General features: G+C 46.9%; 1 protein-coding gene across 1 annotated transcript in view; it reads left to right on the forward strand.

Moving 5' to 3' along the window:
* LOC144121831 (focadhesin) overlaps positions 1–17586 on the forward strand; it is a 283349-nt gene that overhangs the window by 240172 nt on the left and 25591 nt on the right. Inside the window, exons 30-32 of the mRNA XM_077655244.1 lie at positions 3437–3556; positions 13702–13817; positions 14446–14577. Of these exons, the coding sequence (XP_077511370.1) occupies positions 3437–3556; positions 13702–13817; positions 14446–14577 (368 nt within the window). The remainder of the gene's footprint in view (positions 1–3436; positions 3557–13701; positions 13818–14445; positions 14578–17586) is intronic.

Here is a 17586-nt window from a genome sequence, read left to right on the forward strand (position 1 = left end):
TTAATCCTTGGCCCTCAGTCCGTGCTGCGGCTGAAGAGCAACTGACCACGGCAGAGGTCAGACCTGTGACGCAGCGGAAGGTGTTAAGAATCTCTGGCTCCGGACAGGCCGCCATTGGAATCTGAACCTGGCAACGTTTAATGCTAGAACTTTATCTAGTGAGGCTAGCCTAGAAGTGCTGTTCGAGTATCTAGTGAGGCTAGCCTAGAAGTGCTGTTCGAGGAAATAGCGGCTATTAAATGGGATGCCATAAGCCACAGTGAAGTTAGGAGGACAGGTGAGGCGTATACTGTGCTAAAGGGCGGCCACATACTGTGCCATCGAGGGTTAGCGGACAGATGAGAACTAGGTGTGGGCCTCATGATCAATAAGGATATAGCTGGCAACACAAGACGAAATCTCCAGCATTGACGAGAGGGTGGCCGTTTTTGTTATTAAGCTTAATAAGAGGTGCAAATTGCAATTGAAACCTACACCCAGTTATGGTGTTGAGTCAGTTGAAAGCTTCTATGAAGACGTGGAATCGGCCGTGAGCAAAGTAAAAACACAGTACACTGTACTGATGGGCGACTTAAGTGCCAAGTACCACAATGTTTTTCTGACATCAAGCACTTAGCGTAGCACTTCAAGTGCTACGCCAATCGAGAGCACATTGCAATTGCTACCTTTTCACGGCACGTAAAACTAATGTGCCTCTGCCTTCTCTTTAAGGTCTACAACCTAAAGCTTGCTTTAAAAAAAAACACATTGCTCATTCTACCCACCTGTTCCGTCACACTCTGATCATCCATGCAAAATCAGCGTTCATCTTTGTCTTGTTACCACTCACGTCAATTCTTTCATTTCAACTACATCATCTGAGTGGAATCATTTGCCAGCAGCTCTGTTCCTTATTGGCGACCTTGAGCAGTTCACAAATGACTTCGGCTTTTAATTTTCTTGTCCATGATTTTACTTCCGCTTTCTTTCTGCAGTGCCACTTGAATGCTTTCTTTTTTGTTTCATGTTTTTTTTTTCGTTTAGTGACCATGTAGATGCACACCTAGAGGTGTGTGAATAGCACATTTTGCGAGTGAACTGAATACTGATAGTATTATTTCATTACCAAAATGAATATGTATAGTTTAGCTATAAACCGAATGGAATACGAATGGAATAATGAATAAGGGTGCCCAAATATTGAAATTTCGAATATGAATCGATTACGAATATGAAGAAAAAATGACTAAGATAGTCTAATCAAATATGAAATATCTATTCAGTAATAAAAAAATATTTCATAAAGAGATAAACAGGCAAACGTTGTTGCCCCTAATTTTTTTTTTTTTTTTTTTTCAAAATAGTGTATGGTTTTTGCAACTGAAATAAGAACTATAGCCGGATACAACTCCTCTACAGTGAACTTTGCCCACATTCAGGGCTGCCACGCAGAACTCCTCCACGACAGAAAAGCATTCTTTTATTAAACCTTTTCTTGTTGCCTAAACAAGAAGTTAATCACAAGGAAAAAATTACAAGCTCTAGAATTTTCATACCTGGCTTGCCTAATGTAGTAAAATTTTGAAAAGCTGTTTCTTTTTGCTGTTGTGATTGGCCAGTGGATTAATACAGGACGCCGCAGATTCTGGCCCAGTGTTGCCAGCTGCTGTTTCTTTTTTTTTTTAAGTTGTATCCTACTGTAGACTGACTTAGCACCATATAAATAACAGGATGTGCACAGAAATGTATACTACTTGATTAAACAGCATAACAGTATGCTGCCTGTACTAGCGCAGTCATGTGAAATTAAATCCATGAAATGACACATGACTGGCAATTAAAAATAACATAATGGCTAGTAGTAACACTTAATTCGGGTTTGAGGTGAAGTTAGAAATGCATTATTCACAACAGCGCAGGAAACACGGACAAAAGGAGGGAATAGACAACACAAGCGCTGAAGCGCTGCAGTACTTGTGTTGTCTATTCTCCCCTTTTGTCTGTGTTTCCTGCGCTGTTGTGAATAATGAATACGTATCAACTCGCCCAACTTTTTTCACTCATCAACGTAGAACTGCCCAGATTATCTGAAGGTTGTACTTCAGAAGAGTTAACCTGTGTTTTGTCTTGTGTGTTCCATACTTTTGTCTGGTCTGTGTTTTGCACTAACTAAGATTAATATAATATCCGAAGGGTGAATTATATAATGCCCCGCACCCCCAAAAAAGAAAACCCAAAAATGCAAAAATGCAATGAAGCCTTATGAGGAGGCACCATCGCACAAACACCTAGTTGCCTCTGACGAGCACGAAGTTCCGCTGTGCTAGAGGAACAGCATAGACGTAAGTGAAGGGAGGGCACATTGGCGTCGGGACAGCGTGATGTCTTGTAAAAAGGAACAAGAAATGTGAAAAACAAGAAATGAGCAGCTACGCATCAGTTGGTGTAGGAAAGCTGCGTAGAGCCAAGTCCGGATGACAGGAGAATGAGTACGCATACAGATGCCTTCCTCTGTGGGCAAGCAGCAAAGCTCAAGAACCGAAACTACGCGGCCAGGTTATTTTTTGGCCTAGTGAGAGGGGCCCTCCAGTCATGCCTTTTATTATGCACACGTAAGATGTGCGCGGGTTACAATGCACCATGTAATAGGCCAGATTTTTGCATGATCACTTGCCTCGCTGTGAAGCCTCGACTCTCCCCTTTGGGAGCCTGATGCAAAGTCCCCCCCCCCCGCCTCCCCCAAAAACAAGTTCAGCCGTTCCCCTACTATTTTGGTACCGCTTGGCCAAATGACAGCACTTTTTCTGCCGTCAGCCAGAAGTTGCTCTGAACCCCCCTGAAAAAAATTCCTGTCTACATGCCTGCATGGTTGTCCAATCCAAAACGAGATGGCGGAGCTAATGCTTGGAGAAGAAAGTCCCTTTATTCTGAAAGCACTGCCTTTCTGTAAACTTTGCTGCTGCGACACAGACCCTCGCGCATCCTCCTTGCCCGTCTCTCTAATCTGCACTTTTCTGAACAATGATTGTTTTGCTTGTGTTTTCGTTTTTTGTTGTTGCCATGTGTAGGCCATCTGCCTCTGCTGCGGGTCTAGCTCTGTTGAGCTACGTGCTGACAATTCGAACTCTAGTTTGAGTGCCACATTATGCCCGGTTGTGGTGCACTTCAGTCCACAAGCTGGTGTGAAAACAGCTTCGTGCTGTTCGTGATTCTTTGCGAAAAAAATGACATCAGCCGTAGAAAAAAGTGGATCCACGATATCGGCCTTGAGAACTTTCATTTCCTGGTACCTAATCTAGAGTGTATACTTGAAACTTCTGGCGAGGTTTGGCTCCAGGCAGTCCAGTTACCCTTCTGTACATTGGGGTAAAAGATGCCATATTTATATGAATAATCTGTCTGTAACTGGTTGTTTGTTATGGATGTCTGTTGATCGTGAATGAACTCGTTGATGCAGGCTCATGGAGCGGCCGTGTCGGGGTGTGCCTGAGCAGCCTGGACCAGGACTTTGGGCGCGCCCTGCCACCCCTCAACTGGACAGCACTGCTGGCACCACTGCTGCGTGAGTGCCCCTCTGGTGAGATCCCATCCTCTCTTTGTCAGAATTCATGCGGGAAAAGTTGCACAGTAGCCACGTGTGAAACCCTGTGCACTTTGAAACCAACACAAAAGGAGGGACGAGGCACCAGAATAGCACACAGTAGTGGTGCGGTGCTGCTCTGTTGTTTTGTATAAGCTCATCAGTCTGGCCAGCTCACCACTGTGCAGTGTGCTAACAGGCGGCCCTCTGTGCCAGTGCAAGGGGTAGTCAGAGAGGAGACTAAGGTGCATGTCAAGTGGGGAGCTGAAACTGGCAGATTGTTACGTTGGTATACATTGTAGACTGCTTATAACATATGTTGCAGGGGTCTGCAAAAATCTGCACTATAAGCAGTACTGCACTATAAACAAAACATTGTTTTTTTAGGTCAAAATATTTGCCAGATAGGTAGCTTACCTTTCGAAAGCGCTTTATTTATCACTGAACAAACAGCAACCCAATAAATAAATGCTGCATATGCTTGCATTAGTTTTGGCATACCGTACGTGGCGCGACCGTGGAGGTTAGTGCGATCGTTAGTGCTTGCCCAGTTTGTGAAGGCGGTCATGCTAATCTTCGCAGTCACGCTGCATGCAATATGCTAAACATCTTTTTCTGAGGTACTAGGTATGTCCTGCGCAGCTGGGAAAAAAAGCCATAATTTTGGCCTGCCATTGCCACTTCAGGGTGTTGTGGATTAACTCTTTTTCCGCCGAACTGAAGCACTTCATTGCTGAAGTCATTGCTCTTGCAGTAAGCTTTCACTTTAGCTAAGGATTGTGTTGCCTCCTTACGGATGCAACACCGGATGACGCACACGAATAAGGATAGCAGCTCGGCAACAAAAGGTTAACTTCGACACAGTGACGAAAGGCCGAAGAGGAGATAGGAGAGGGAGGAGGAAAAAAAAGAAGGCAAAGACGCACGCCAGGCTGGCAGTGCATGTCGGGCATAGAAGGAAAGAAAAGGACGCATAGTTGTGAGGTAATCTTGTGTAAGATGAAGGCAACGCGTGGAAAGGCTGAGGGGGGAAACGAAAGTGGTGCTCACACAGGGCCTGCGCCCATTAGCAGCAGAGTGTCAGAAATCATGGAAACGATTCGTGCTCTTGCATTCCCGTCGGACTGACCATCGATCGCCAGACAATTTTTTGTTGTGCTTGTCTTCCGGTGTAAGTGCCTGTATGCCTCAGAAGCCCCCTGTGCTGCAGAGGAAACTGCACTTGCGCTTCTGCGAGGTCACCGATCATATTTTAAAGCCACATTATACCCAGTATTTCTCTTTGCGCGACCGCATCTTTAGCGGTATGACTTTATATCAAGTCCAATGGGAGGTAGGCCAGTGGCTGGCAAAAACCACACTATAAGCGATTACGTTATAAGTGGTCTCCACTGTATCACCATGTGCTTTTTTTGTAGTTCTAGTGCTATATTAAAGGTGATGAAGCTGAAAGTGGCTTTCTGGCAGGGATGATGACGTGGCCGCAGTGTGCCACTAGCTGGAGCTGTCAGCTCACTTTCCAGTGGTGTTATGTACACACTCCTGAAGGGATCATTCTGCTCTTCAGGTCTTCATCATTTGTCTCATTTTCATCAAGCATCAGACTGGTAGGCTTCCCTGCCAGGGCCTGGACCAAGCTCTCTTTGTGTACTTAGGTACTGCCATTATACTGTCTCTACAGGTAAACAAGCGCGCATGCCATTCATTCACCTCTGCATGTGCAGCTAGGGGTAGCTTGGAACACTGTGATGCAGGAGGTGATGACATTCCTATTACTTTGCAGTAGCAAGCAAGATGCATTCATTTCGAGGACAGTAAAAGCATTAAAAAAATGGATAATAAATTGCAGTTGATGTTGCTGCTGCTTTGATTCTGACTGTATATGTTTTCATACATTTGCACCAAATCACCTGCCCAGTGAAATGAATGGAAATTAGGGGTGTGCGAATATTGAAATTTTCGAATGCCAATCGAATACGAATACTATGAAGAAAAAATGGCTTCGAATATTGAATCGAACATCAAATATCTGTTCAGTACAAAAAAAAATTTCATAAAATGATAAACAAGCAGATTTTGTTGCCCTTAATTTTTTCAAAATAGTGTATGCTCTTTGCAACTAAAATAAACAAAACTAGACTGCCTCAGTACAATATAAAAAAACATGATGTGCACACAAATGTATACTACTTGATTAGACAGCATAACAGTATCCAAACTATAATGAGGTCATGCAAAACAAATTCCTTAAATTGACAAGACCGTCAACAAAAAAATAACATGATGACTAATAAAACCTCATTCATTCAGTCGGAGTTCAAGGGACCGGAAGAAATGCCTGGTTAATCCGAAGGCCTCGGTTTATAAAATCCCCCCCCAGAAAAAGAAAGCTGCAGTCTTTGCACAGGCCTTTGGTGTCGTATAGACCTCCACAAGACTGGTGGCGTTGAGAGGCTGCGAGCGTGTTCGTCACGCGGCAATGTCGAAGGCACCAGAACAGCGTCATTGGGCTCTGAAGATTCCAGGCTTAGCTGTTCTCCTTGTGGTGAGGCTCTACAATTCCTGTTGTCTGGCCTGGACTGAGCAGAATCTTGTGCTTCAGTCTTAAGAGCCATGGGTGACACAGGTGCCCAACGGTGAATTTGGTCGAAATGATACCGGGCTGGCCTCTCTGGCGCGTTGTACGGACACGTGTCAGATAGAATTGGTTCTTTTTCAGCAGATGCAAGCCATCATTGTTGATGCGATGGCCCAAGTAGACGATTGAGTCTTTACGGAAATGGCATTCTGTGCCTTCAGCTTAACACCATTTTCTTGTAGCCTACGCAGACCATCCCAGGGGGCCAAGTCACCTTCTTCACGTTCAGCTATCAAAATATCGTCTAAGTACTAGCACGGCAGGAAGGCCTGCCAGGACAATTTCCATGTGCCACTGAAAAATTTTGGGAGCTGAAGCTACTCGAAAAGGAAGCCGAATGTAGCTGAACAACCCCCTGTCAGTGTTTATGGCAGCCAGTTTTTTTGCTTCCTCATCCAGCAGGAGTTGATTATAGGCATTATAAGAAGCGATGCAAAAATGTTTGGAAGTGGGTACCGCTCGGTTATGCAGGCAGCATTTATGGAAGTCTTGCAGTCGCCACAGATGCAGATGGAGCCATCTTTCTTCAAAACTGGCACAATTGGCGCTGCCACTCGGAATGTGCAATTGGAGATAGCATGCCTCCTTTCACTGAATGGTCCAGCTCTGCTTCAACTTTGTCACAAAGGGTGCGAGGTATTGGCTGTGCTTTGTGGAACTTCGGTTGCGCACCCTCTCATAGGTGGAATTTCACAGGTGGCCCCCGAATGCATCCTAGCCTTCGTTGGTAAAGGTCCAAAAGTCACTTATGAGACTGTCCAAGGCTCCTAGAGGGTATTCTACCATAGCGAGGAAGCCAGGCGGCAGTAGTGGCAATGCTTGGATTAAGTCCCTTCCGCAAAGGCTAGGGCCCGAGCAGTCTTTAACAATCAGGGTAGCAGGAACAGTCTTCCCTGCGAGATGTGCGTGCTTGAAGGTGCAGTTCACCGAGAGTGGGCAGATTTCCCAGGTGGCAGCTGTGCTTTTATTTGCACATCAACAAACGTGGCCAGCTGAGGCGATGCTTGAGATACACCTCTTGCCGAATGATACAAAATGGTGATCCCGTATCAGTGATCATATTAAGGGAGATGTCACCCCAGCGAATCACCGTATAAGTGATCATATTAAAGGAGATGCCACCCCAGCGAATCACTTTGCGCAATGACGGGGACAGAGTAGACCTTTCTAGTACGGTGAAGACAATCGATATGTCGCCTATCTCTGATTCAGACAGCTTGCTCTTGGGTTCCATGACGTAAGCATCACCGCCATGCCACCCGTGACCAGCCCGAACATGTGATTGTGAGTGGCATTTTACAGCAAAATGGCCAGTCTTGCCACAGCAAAAACACTGCTCTCTCTTGTACGGGCACTCATTTGCTTCATGTTTGCAGTTTCCATAGCATGTGCACTCAAATTGACTTGGAACCTTAGCTTTTCCATGGCTCTGATACTGCCGCAATTGGTCACTGAGACTGCACAACCGCTGCCTCGTTATCCAGCGACGTCATGGCGGTCACATCTTTTGCGGAAGCTTCTGCAGCCATAGCAATAGTTTCGGCTTCGGCGAGTGTAAGTGTGGTCTTTGCGAGCAGTGTCTGTTGGATGGCACATCTCGGATTGCACAAACAATACAGTCGCGTAACATACGGTCAAGGCTGGTGCCGAAGTTGCACTCATCAGCAAGCTTGCGGAGCTGAACAACATATTCTTGGACAGGTTCGCTTGCTGCCTGTTTTTTGAAAAGAACTTGTAACTTGCGGCAATCTCGTTGCACTTAGGCGCTTAATGGTCAGTAAGGAATGTAACTGCTTCCTGGTACCTCAACTGATTCACTTTTTGTGGAGCGTAGCATCCGGCAAGAACACTGAAAGTATTCGTTGATAGTGCAGAAACTAAGAGTGCCCTTTTCTTATCTTCTATCTTAATATTGTTCGCTTCAAATAATGCTTCCAGGTAAGTAAAAAAAAATATACCACTTGTCTTGGTTTTCGTCGAAACTTTAGAAGCCGATGTTCGCAGCCATGGCCATGACTGGTGACGCACTGTCGCCACAGGAGCTCCCAGTGCCGCGGGGCCGTACTCCTCGTCACCACTGTTGTAGCGGCGGGCAGAATGACTTAGACGGTTCAAGGGAAGGCGCAGGACTGCTCTGTTTTTGCAGACAAAGAAGTATATGAAGGCTGCTTGCCAGGTTACATAACAGAAAAAGAACCAGCCCCATTTGACATGTGTCCGTACAGTGTGTCATATGAAATGCTACTCCTGGTCTACAGCTATTAGACTAAACATCTGCCATATGATGGCCCTTTCTTACTCTGTAGACTTGGGCCCACAGAAACCTTTCTTGGTCTCATTTCTCAAAATTTTCTGTGAGTGGGTGCCTTCCTCTGAACCACAGATGCGGTGAAAAACTATGCAGTGCCCAGAGAAGGCGCTCCCACGGGACATTCCGAGAATGGAAGATTCTGAGGTCCGTAAACAACTGGAGAGGAATCCTTTTAAAGGGCTTTGGTACAGTGATAGGAATCAGTGGAAATTGTTATTGTAAATTAAACTCTTAAGGAGTCAAAAATATTTGAAAAAAAGCGAAGTTTTAACCAAGGGAGGCATTTTGCATGACAGGGCTAACATCCTCCTATGGTTTACGTGGCACACACACTTGCACACCACCACGCATGCAAGGCAGCATGCTCCGATCATTGCAGCATGTCCACTACCGTGAAAACTTATTTAGTGAATAGTAGGGGTGTGCTTATATTCAAAATTTCTAATATGAATCGAATATGTTTGGTATTCAGTTAATATTCATATATGAGAAATTGACATTCGGTAATTTCTGAATATTTGAATATTTCTGTTTATTCGAAAGTTTCAAATATTTGCCAGCAATCGTATACCATGACGACTTTCATTAATTCAGCCGTGGCGAAACCACAATGTCTGGGCAGATTAAATGACGGTTGAGTCTGAAGTGCCAGGAAAACAATACAAATGCATCCTCTTTTGTTTTCTTCTCTGGCGTTTACCACGTGGACTGATCGCATTTGGACACTGCTAGGCTTGACTTTGCACGAAATTCTGCATGTGGGCTTTCTCACATGTGACATGTGATGTGTACACAATGGCCGACCACCTTCTTCGAACAGCCTCAATGAGACAGTGCGTTGTTTTTTGTTTCTTTTTTTGATCCTGTCATATAGTATTACATACTTAACAGCCTCACCCATGCCATTCATCCTGTCGCCTTCAAGACTCTTGTAGCATGAGCCCTTTCTTATCGTTTTGGTCAACTATGATATGCGGGAGAGCCCACTTGTGAACCTCTGCATGAGGCTCCCGAAGGGGCAAGTCGAGGCGTTGCAGCAGGACAGGCAATCGGGTAAAAATCCCGCATATGGAATGGTGCATTGTAATCAGTGCACCTCTGAAACATGCTTAACGGTATGTGTAGCAATGATAGGAGGGCCATTGTCTCATAGCCAAAAAATAGCCTGGAAGCGTAGCTTCAGTTTCTTGGCTTCACCGCCAGCAACGGCAGCTTTTGGTAGAGACACTGCTGTTGGCCCACACATTCACTGGTCGTCAGTTGTAATTACTCCGAAACCCAGCTCTGCGCAATTTTCGGGCACCGACTGGCATGTCACTGGCCATTTCTTCTTCCTTTTTAAAAGCAGCCGCACCCTTTCGAAGCCAATGTGTGTTCCCCTAGCTAATGCCCATGTTGTTCTTCCAGCACGCCAAAACTGCATGCTTGTCGTGGGCTTTTGGTGTTTGTGCAATGGAGCCTCCCCATAATACTTCACCGTATTTTCACATTTTTGGCACTTTTCGTTTGGGGGCATTTGGCATTTTGTAAATTGACTTTCGGATAATCCAGGCATTTCTTCTGGTTCCTTGAAATCCAAATTACCGTACTTACATGATTGTAAGTCGACCCCCCCAAATCGCATGTCCGAAAAAAAAACACCGGTGGAGCACTTCAAAAACGAAAATTTATTGCATAGATGGGCTAGTCATCCTCACTTGAGTCATCTTCAGTGGTACTGCCGTCGTCGTCGTCGCCGCTGCGATCCCACAGCACATCGTCCTCCCACAGCACTTCCTAAATGACCGCACCACGACATCGCGTGGAACGGCTGCCCAAGCGGAAATCACCGACCCGCACACAGCCACCAGGGAGGCTCTCTTCACGCGCCCCGTTGGCGCAAGTTCCCGCCCTTCTGCCGCCAGCCACTCGTTGTACTCACGCCGGAGCAAGTCCTTGAATGGTTTGTTAATGCCAACGTCTAGCAGCTGCAGCTGCCCCGTCAGACCGCCGGGAATCAGCAGCATATCTGTATCTTCTTTTTGGAGCTCTGCCTTCACTTTCGCGGTAAGGTGGCCGCGAAATGAGTCCAGCACGAAAAGGTTCGGATTGCGATTTTTGAGGGATGCCCCTGGCCTCAAAAGCCACACCCGACGGTACCAATCAATAACTAAGTCGTCCGTCATAAAGCCTTTTTCGTTCACTCGCATAATCACACCTTTCGGGAACATTTCCTTTGGCATAGTTTTTCTTTTGAAGACGATGTACGGTCGGAGCTTTGTGCCATCTGCCAAGCATGATAGCATAACAGTGAACCGAAGTTTCTCGTTTCCTGTCGTGAGAAGCATAACCTCGCGAGCTCCCCTCACGCTCACTGTTATGTTCCATTATTGTTGACAGCGCGTTTAGAGCACAGTCGAAGTAGACGGGAGTCTGATCCGTATTGCCGATTTGGCCGAACAGGTATCACCGCGGGTCGCGGAGCTTGAGGTAGTGCCTATGGAAGGCGAGAACTTTCTCCTCGTAAGGAACAGGCAGCTTCTGGCATACACTAGTACGCCGACGAAGAGAGAAGCCAGCCCTCTTCATAAATTTCGAAGCCCAAGCCCTGCTGGCTTTGAAGTCTGTTCGGAGTATTCCAGCTTCCGCAGCAAAGACCCGGGCTTGTTGCGTGATCATTTCGCATGTCACTGGAAGGGACCGATTACGTATTTCGGTGACACACGCTGCAAGCTTGACCTTCAGCTCCAGAAAGCGTCCCGACTTCGGCCCGCGGAAACCTCTTCGCTTGGAGTCGCAATCGAAAATTTTGTCTCGCTACTTCCGCCACTCCCGCACCAACCGTTCAGAAACGTCGAACTTGCGGCCCGCCGCGCAGTTGTTGGTTTCTTCGGCGTAAATGATGGCCTCCCTCTTGAATGCTGCAGTGAATGAGCGCTGAATGCTTTTCGAACCTGGAGAGCTCATGGCGAAGCACGCGGCCGGCAGTCGAGTCAAAAGCACCAACTCCAAGCACCACCAAACAAAGAGTGATCGGTGTCGGGGCGTCGGCTCTTCCAGCAAACATCGGCATTCCCCAGAAGCGCCGCTGTTACGTATTGCGCAACCAACTGAAATAGCGGCTCTTCCATCAGCTAGTGACACTCCCGGGCGCCGGTGCAGACTCCGCGATTTGAACACCGGGACAGCGGCCCTTCCCGCGAGTGAAATGAAATGAAATTGGTTTTGGGGGAAAGGAAGTGGCGCAGTATTTGTCTCAAATATCGGCGGAAACCCAGTTGTAAGGGAAGAGATAAAGGAGGGAGTGAAAGAAGAAAGGAAGAACGAGGTGCCATAGTGAAGGGCTCCCGAATAATTTCGACCACCTGGGGATCTTTAACCTGCTGTAGTGACATCGCACAGCACACGGGCGCCTTTGCGTTTCGCTTCCATCGAAACGCTGCCGCTGCGGTCGGGTTCTAACCCGGGTATCCTGTTCAGTAGCACTGAACGATCGCGGTGGGTAACGGTGCGCGCAGTAAAAATAAAAAAATGAAAAATCCTGGCCAAAAATCTCGCGGAATACCTGAATGCTACGCTTGGAGCCGTAGAGCAAACAAAAACTTCTAACATCGCAGTAGCGTCCCTGATAGATTGTTTTTCTTGCTTTTATTGGCAGTTCAAGGTTTCGTTTCGATTGTAAGTTGACCCCCCCACTTCAGAATTTTAAATTTCAAAAAAAAGGGTCGACTTAAAATCGTGTAAATACGGTAATAAAGTTTTACTAGCCATCATGTTATTTTTAGTTGCCAGCCATGTCTCATTTCATGGATTTGAGGGAAAAAGCATAGCCTAAAGTGTCACGAGCCATTGGAAATTATTTGTGTCATCAAAGCAAGCAAAATCTGCATGCTGCATCATTTTTTTTTTAATTGGTTTTTTTGGGGAAAGGAAATGGCGCAGTATCTGTCTCATATATCGTTGGACGCCTGAACCCTGCTGTAAAGGAAGGAATAAAGGAGGGAGTGAAAGAAGAAAGGAAGAGAGAGGTGCCGTAGTGGAGGGCTCCGGAATAATTTCGACCACCTGGGGATCTTTAACGTGCACTGACATAACACAGCACACGGGCGCCTTAGCGTTTTTCCTCCATAAAAACGCAGCCGCCGCGGTCGGGTTCGAACCCGGGAACTCTGGATCAGTAGTCGAGCGCCCTAACCACTGAGCCACCGCGGCGGGTGCATGCTGCATCATGAGAAATGCATTTACGGAAATCTGCTCACAGTTGAAATGAGTTATTTACAGCTGCACGCCACCTCCTGTGCTCGCAGTGCATACTGTTTGACTGGCGATCGCAGTGATAGAGTGCACCAGCGCCCATTCCTCACGATGCATCCTGTGTGACTGGCGAGGGCAGCACTTGGAGCTAGCAGGAGAGTGTTTGGAACATCCGAATTTCTGCACATTACACAATAAACTTCTGCCGAGGACTCTTGCAACTTTGTATTGTGCCGAAATGCATATATCTGTGATTGTATCAATGAGATGTGGTACGACAGCTTTCTACTGTCAAATTTTTAGGAGCAGCAGCAACCAATGTCATTGGAAGATTTCATCCAGATTTGTGCATTTGAGTTTTTTTTTCTATTTAAATAAATGTGATTTAACTTGCGTCAGGTTATTGAATAAATTGAATTGAGCGAGTTTGATTTATTGAGACTCCACTATACAAAATGCAGAACCCTGCTGTTGTCGCCTTTGCACACTTTTTATTTCTGCACAGTGCAATTTTCTGCATTCCATTAGTGAACATGTTTTGTGTTGGCTACTTATTTAGTTTGCCTTTTTTTCTACATTGCCATTTCATTACACTGCAGTGCTCATTGTGGTGGTGTGCTACTCTTAATGTCTGCTCCTTAGCCATTGTGAAAAAGCTGACCACCGGCTGTGTAATGCAAGATTCAGGTACAGCTGTTTGCAATGGTGAATACACCATCTCTGCAGTGCCCCGTTTGCCTGCAGGCGCGCGATCCGTGCAAACATTAGTTTATGCCGTTGCACACAGAAGGTGCCGCTCCCCTTAGCACTTGTTTGTGTGACGCCAATGACGCCGTGGAACCAAGAAGTATGCCTGCCCTTAACAGCTGTCGCTGTAAAAGGATACAGGGTGGGTGGAGACAGGCAAACCCCATTGGGGACCTCAACCACCCTCTTACTCCCTTCTCTTTCCCCGTGCAGATACAGGGCTGCCCGACCTGGTGGTCAGTGCGGCACTGCGGGGGGCACCATCCTCACCAGGAATGGCCACCCTGCTGAGTGCATGTGCTGCCCCACCACTGCTCCACTCACTGCCGGTGGGTGGACTGTCTGTGCTGCTAGAGCTGGCTGCTGTCGCTCTTATGGTGCTATACCATTCATGGAAACAAACTGCTTTTGACTGGATTTCATGTGGCAGCTTTTCTTCTTTCTTTTCATTTGCCGAGTGTTCGCTGCCACCACGGACACAGCCCTACAGCACGCAACAGAATGAAAGATGGAAAGTTGGCAGGATTCGGCACTGCTGGCATTGCTTTGTCCTCCACCTGTGCTCGGTGGCTGCATTCAGTGGACTCTCCGTACCGGTGTGGTTAGCACACAGCAGCAAGCTGGCATTGTGTGCAACGCTTCATTCTGTCACTTTGCCACCTTTTATGTTGTGTGCTGTACGCTTGTCTGTGCACAGTTTCACTGAGTCGTGCCAAAAGCAGAAGTTGCTGGGGCTCTGTTGTGTTGCAGTGTGAATATGACTGCTAGCACTCGGGGGTAAGTGTGCTGACCACTGTTTGATAGCAGTGGTGAGGGCAAGCATTGCCATGCCAGGACATGGGTTAGCTGTGAAGCACTTGCTGCCCTGATTTGGACAGTCCTTCCAGCAAGCACAGCATGGTGGGCTGTTTGCCTTCGTCCCCCTCCAACTGGCTCTCCTCTGGTGCACGCACGCAGGGCACCTGTGTGGAGCAACTCTTGTGCGGATTGCCTGCAGTAATGCGGTCGACATCCAGCAGCAAGCTGGCACCCTTCCTGGAGCTGGCGGCTGCCAGGGCTCTGCGCCAAGAGGGCCTGCCCATCCTCCTGGTGAGCCACCAAAAAACATGACCTAGTCAGCCTGTCAGGTCACGTTCATTTTCCCACATAGAATGTCCACACAGCTACAGCTTTCACCCGGTCACAAAGTCATCAGCCTCGACAAACACACACCATCACACTCACCGAGCACACCCGACACGTGCCGCCTCTCTCCTTCAACTCGCCGCACACTTCCCACACTCCCCTGTGAACCATGCCCGTTTGGGGCGGTCCCCTCCAAACTCCTGCCCTGTGACCTGTACCAGTCCCTTACAAGTCTTTGTCCTTCTCACTGCTACCAATGCAACATATCAGGAGTAATCTAAACAAATGCACCTGAGGCTACTTATAACAAATGCTCTCTGAATACAAACAATACAAACGTGCTGTCGCAGTGCACATTAGGGCTATGGGACTGTGGCTGTGGATGCAGTACTCAGTCATAGCAAACGCACAGGCACCATACACTCATGTGCAGAGACATGCTGCGTGGCGCAGTCTTTGCAGCAGAGATACAGTCGACGACCGATTTTTCAGACTCTCCAGGGACGACAAAATTGTATAAAAAATCGGGCAGTCCGAAAAATCAAATTTCACTGAAAAAAAATCGCTTCAGCCTATTATTCCCATATGCCGAAAGATGCGTTCAGTAGTTATGTGCAGTTCTGGAGCTCTTCGGCACTGATTCTCGGTGCCTGTCGTCTGCGTACACGATGCACGGCAACCGCATTCATGAGCTCGGTTTACGATGACTGTACTGCCTTCGACATATTGTTGACGAACGCATGGGCTGGGACAAAGTCTAGACGTGAAAGCAAACCTGCCATCATGGGAACTCCGCTACGCCCGCAGTATGAAGTACTGCGCGAAAAGTAAAAACGCAAAGATGGGGAAACAGTAAGAACCGACAAAAGGCTGAAGCAAGCCCTCCGTCGGCGTTGCCCTCTGTAATTAACCTAGTGACTAGAGGTTAGATTGGCACCGTAACTGGCGATAAGCACGCCATGCTGGCTTGTGCACATGGTATGCGTCTTGCCTGTCATCAAAAAGGCAGTTGTTGACCGATTTACGATAGAAAAGTCAGGAATTGCAGTGTGTTTTGCATGGGTATGCTGACCTCGCTTTGAAATGCACCACCTTTTTCTTCCGCGCTTGCCATCTGCATGAAGCCGTACACCTCCCACTCTCTTCATTCTTCTTCCCGTAATCGGGACGAAAGACTCGAGGATAAATGAGTTCTACGAAATGTGCTAGTATTCAAGTCTGTGTGGCAAACGCTATCCAAGAACGGCCCGAATTCGAAACCATACGGGCGCAATGGGCCGAATCGCGGAGAATGTCAGCCCCACCATGCATGAGGCTCTTTTTGGCTTGAATTTGGTTTTGTTTGGTGAAGTTTTCCACCTTCCTTGCAGTTTTAATTAATGAGGTTCCACTGTACACGTAACATGGCGGCTTGGGCATTGGCAGTGAGTGCGAACGAGGTCCGAAAAATTGAGCAGTCAGCTGCAGTGCGTCCGAAATTTCAGGCACCCTTATACATTGTCTGTATGGGCCACGTCAAGGCACCATGAAAAAGTCGGAATAATTAAGCATGTCTGCAAAATCAAGGGTCTGAATTTTTGATCGTCAACTGTACATGATTGTGAAGTACTTGACATCACTTTCCTTTCATGTGGGGAAAGAGGAAGGACACAGATGACCTGAGGAAAACATGCAAACAATGAGAGAGAATGTTTGCAACATTTGTATTGTGTGAAAGCACAGCGTGTTCATATGTATGCAGAACTGGTCACTCTCTCATTTACATCCCAGGGAGTCCTCATACCACTCCTGGTGCAATGGTGCAGCCGTTAAGCAGTGGGGCACTGCCCTGAGATGGCAAGTGCTGCCACCGGTGGAATTTGCGTGTTCCAGGTTGCCCTCAGACAGACAAATGCTGGATGATTTTGCTAGCCTCTGAACCTCCAGAGTAGTGCTTTTGCACAAAAAATGGGACCTGCCATGTGAGCTCAGCATCACTGTAATGCTTGCCCATTCAAGGAAGCAGCCTTCTGGCACACATGAGGAGAGGAGTGCATCAGTACTACGAGGGTTTTCAGCATTACCCGCCCTTCCCTCCTCGAAGCTGGGGACCCCACATTTCCTTTTGTGGTAGATCACAAAAGAAGAGACTCTGCTGAGCCTCCCCGAAACGTCACCTGTGCCATATACACTGATTAATTAGCCTGAAGCCTTGTGAATTATTGTACTGCTGAAAAAAGCTCTAAAGCTGCTCCCACATCAGGCACAAATCTAGGCAAAGTTTTAGTGTGCATAACGACTTCAGTATTCCAAGTAAATCACATTCTTTCGCCTTCCTTTGCACTATTTTTTATCATTAAGTCACACTGGTTGATGCTACTGCGGTCTCTTGGCATTTCAGATTTGCCTAAATTAAACTTTCACTTTATTCTAACTGAAACTTTGGTTCCCTCATTGTCAAATGTGTTAAAAAAATGCTCCTCCTAATTTGAACTCCACTTATGTGTGAAGGTTTCAGTCCCCATTCAGCTCAAATTGTTCAGAGGGGACTATACTGACTAGCATTTGAAAGCTAGTCAGCTCACCTAATTCTCTAAAACTGTTCTTGCACATCCAGTGTGAAATCTAGCCTTGAGTAAGGTACCTCGAAGGTCATGGAAAAGTTCCATGTCTTGGCCTGTTTTGTGATCTCTTGTTTTATAGCCAAACAGTCTTCAGAAAATCTGGTGGCCTGAGCAAAAACTCTGGATTCATCGAAAAGGGTGCCACGTCACGCGTGATGGAGCAGGTTTGAAAAATGATTAAAAACATTAGAAAGCTGGTGAATAGAAGGCCACAACTGGACTCAAATGTCATTAGGACATGTAAGTAGGTAAAGCAAATGAACTGCACTGAAAATGAAATTGAGGTAATTAGTTGGGAATCAAACTCCTGACCCTTGGGGGGTTGCGAGTCGGATACATTACCCCTAGGCCATGTAGGCACATTCGTACG

This window comes from Amblyomma americanum, chromosome 2, assembly GCF_052857255.1.
Source record: "Amblyomma americanum isolate KBUSLIRL-KWMA chromosome 2, ASM5285725v1, whole genome shotgun sequence".
Taxonomy (NCBI): Eukaryota; Metazoa; Arthropoda; class Arachnida; order Ixodida; family Ixodidae; genus Amblyomma; species Amblyomma americanum.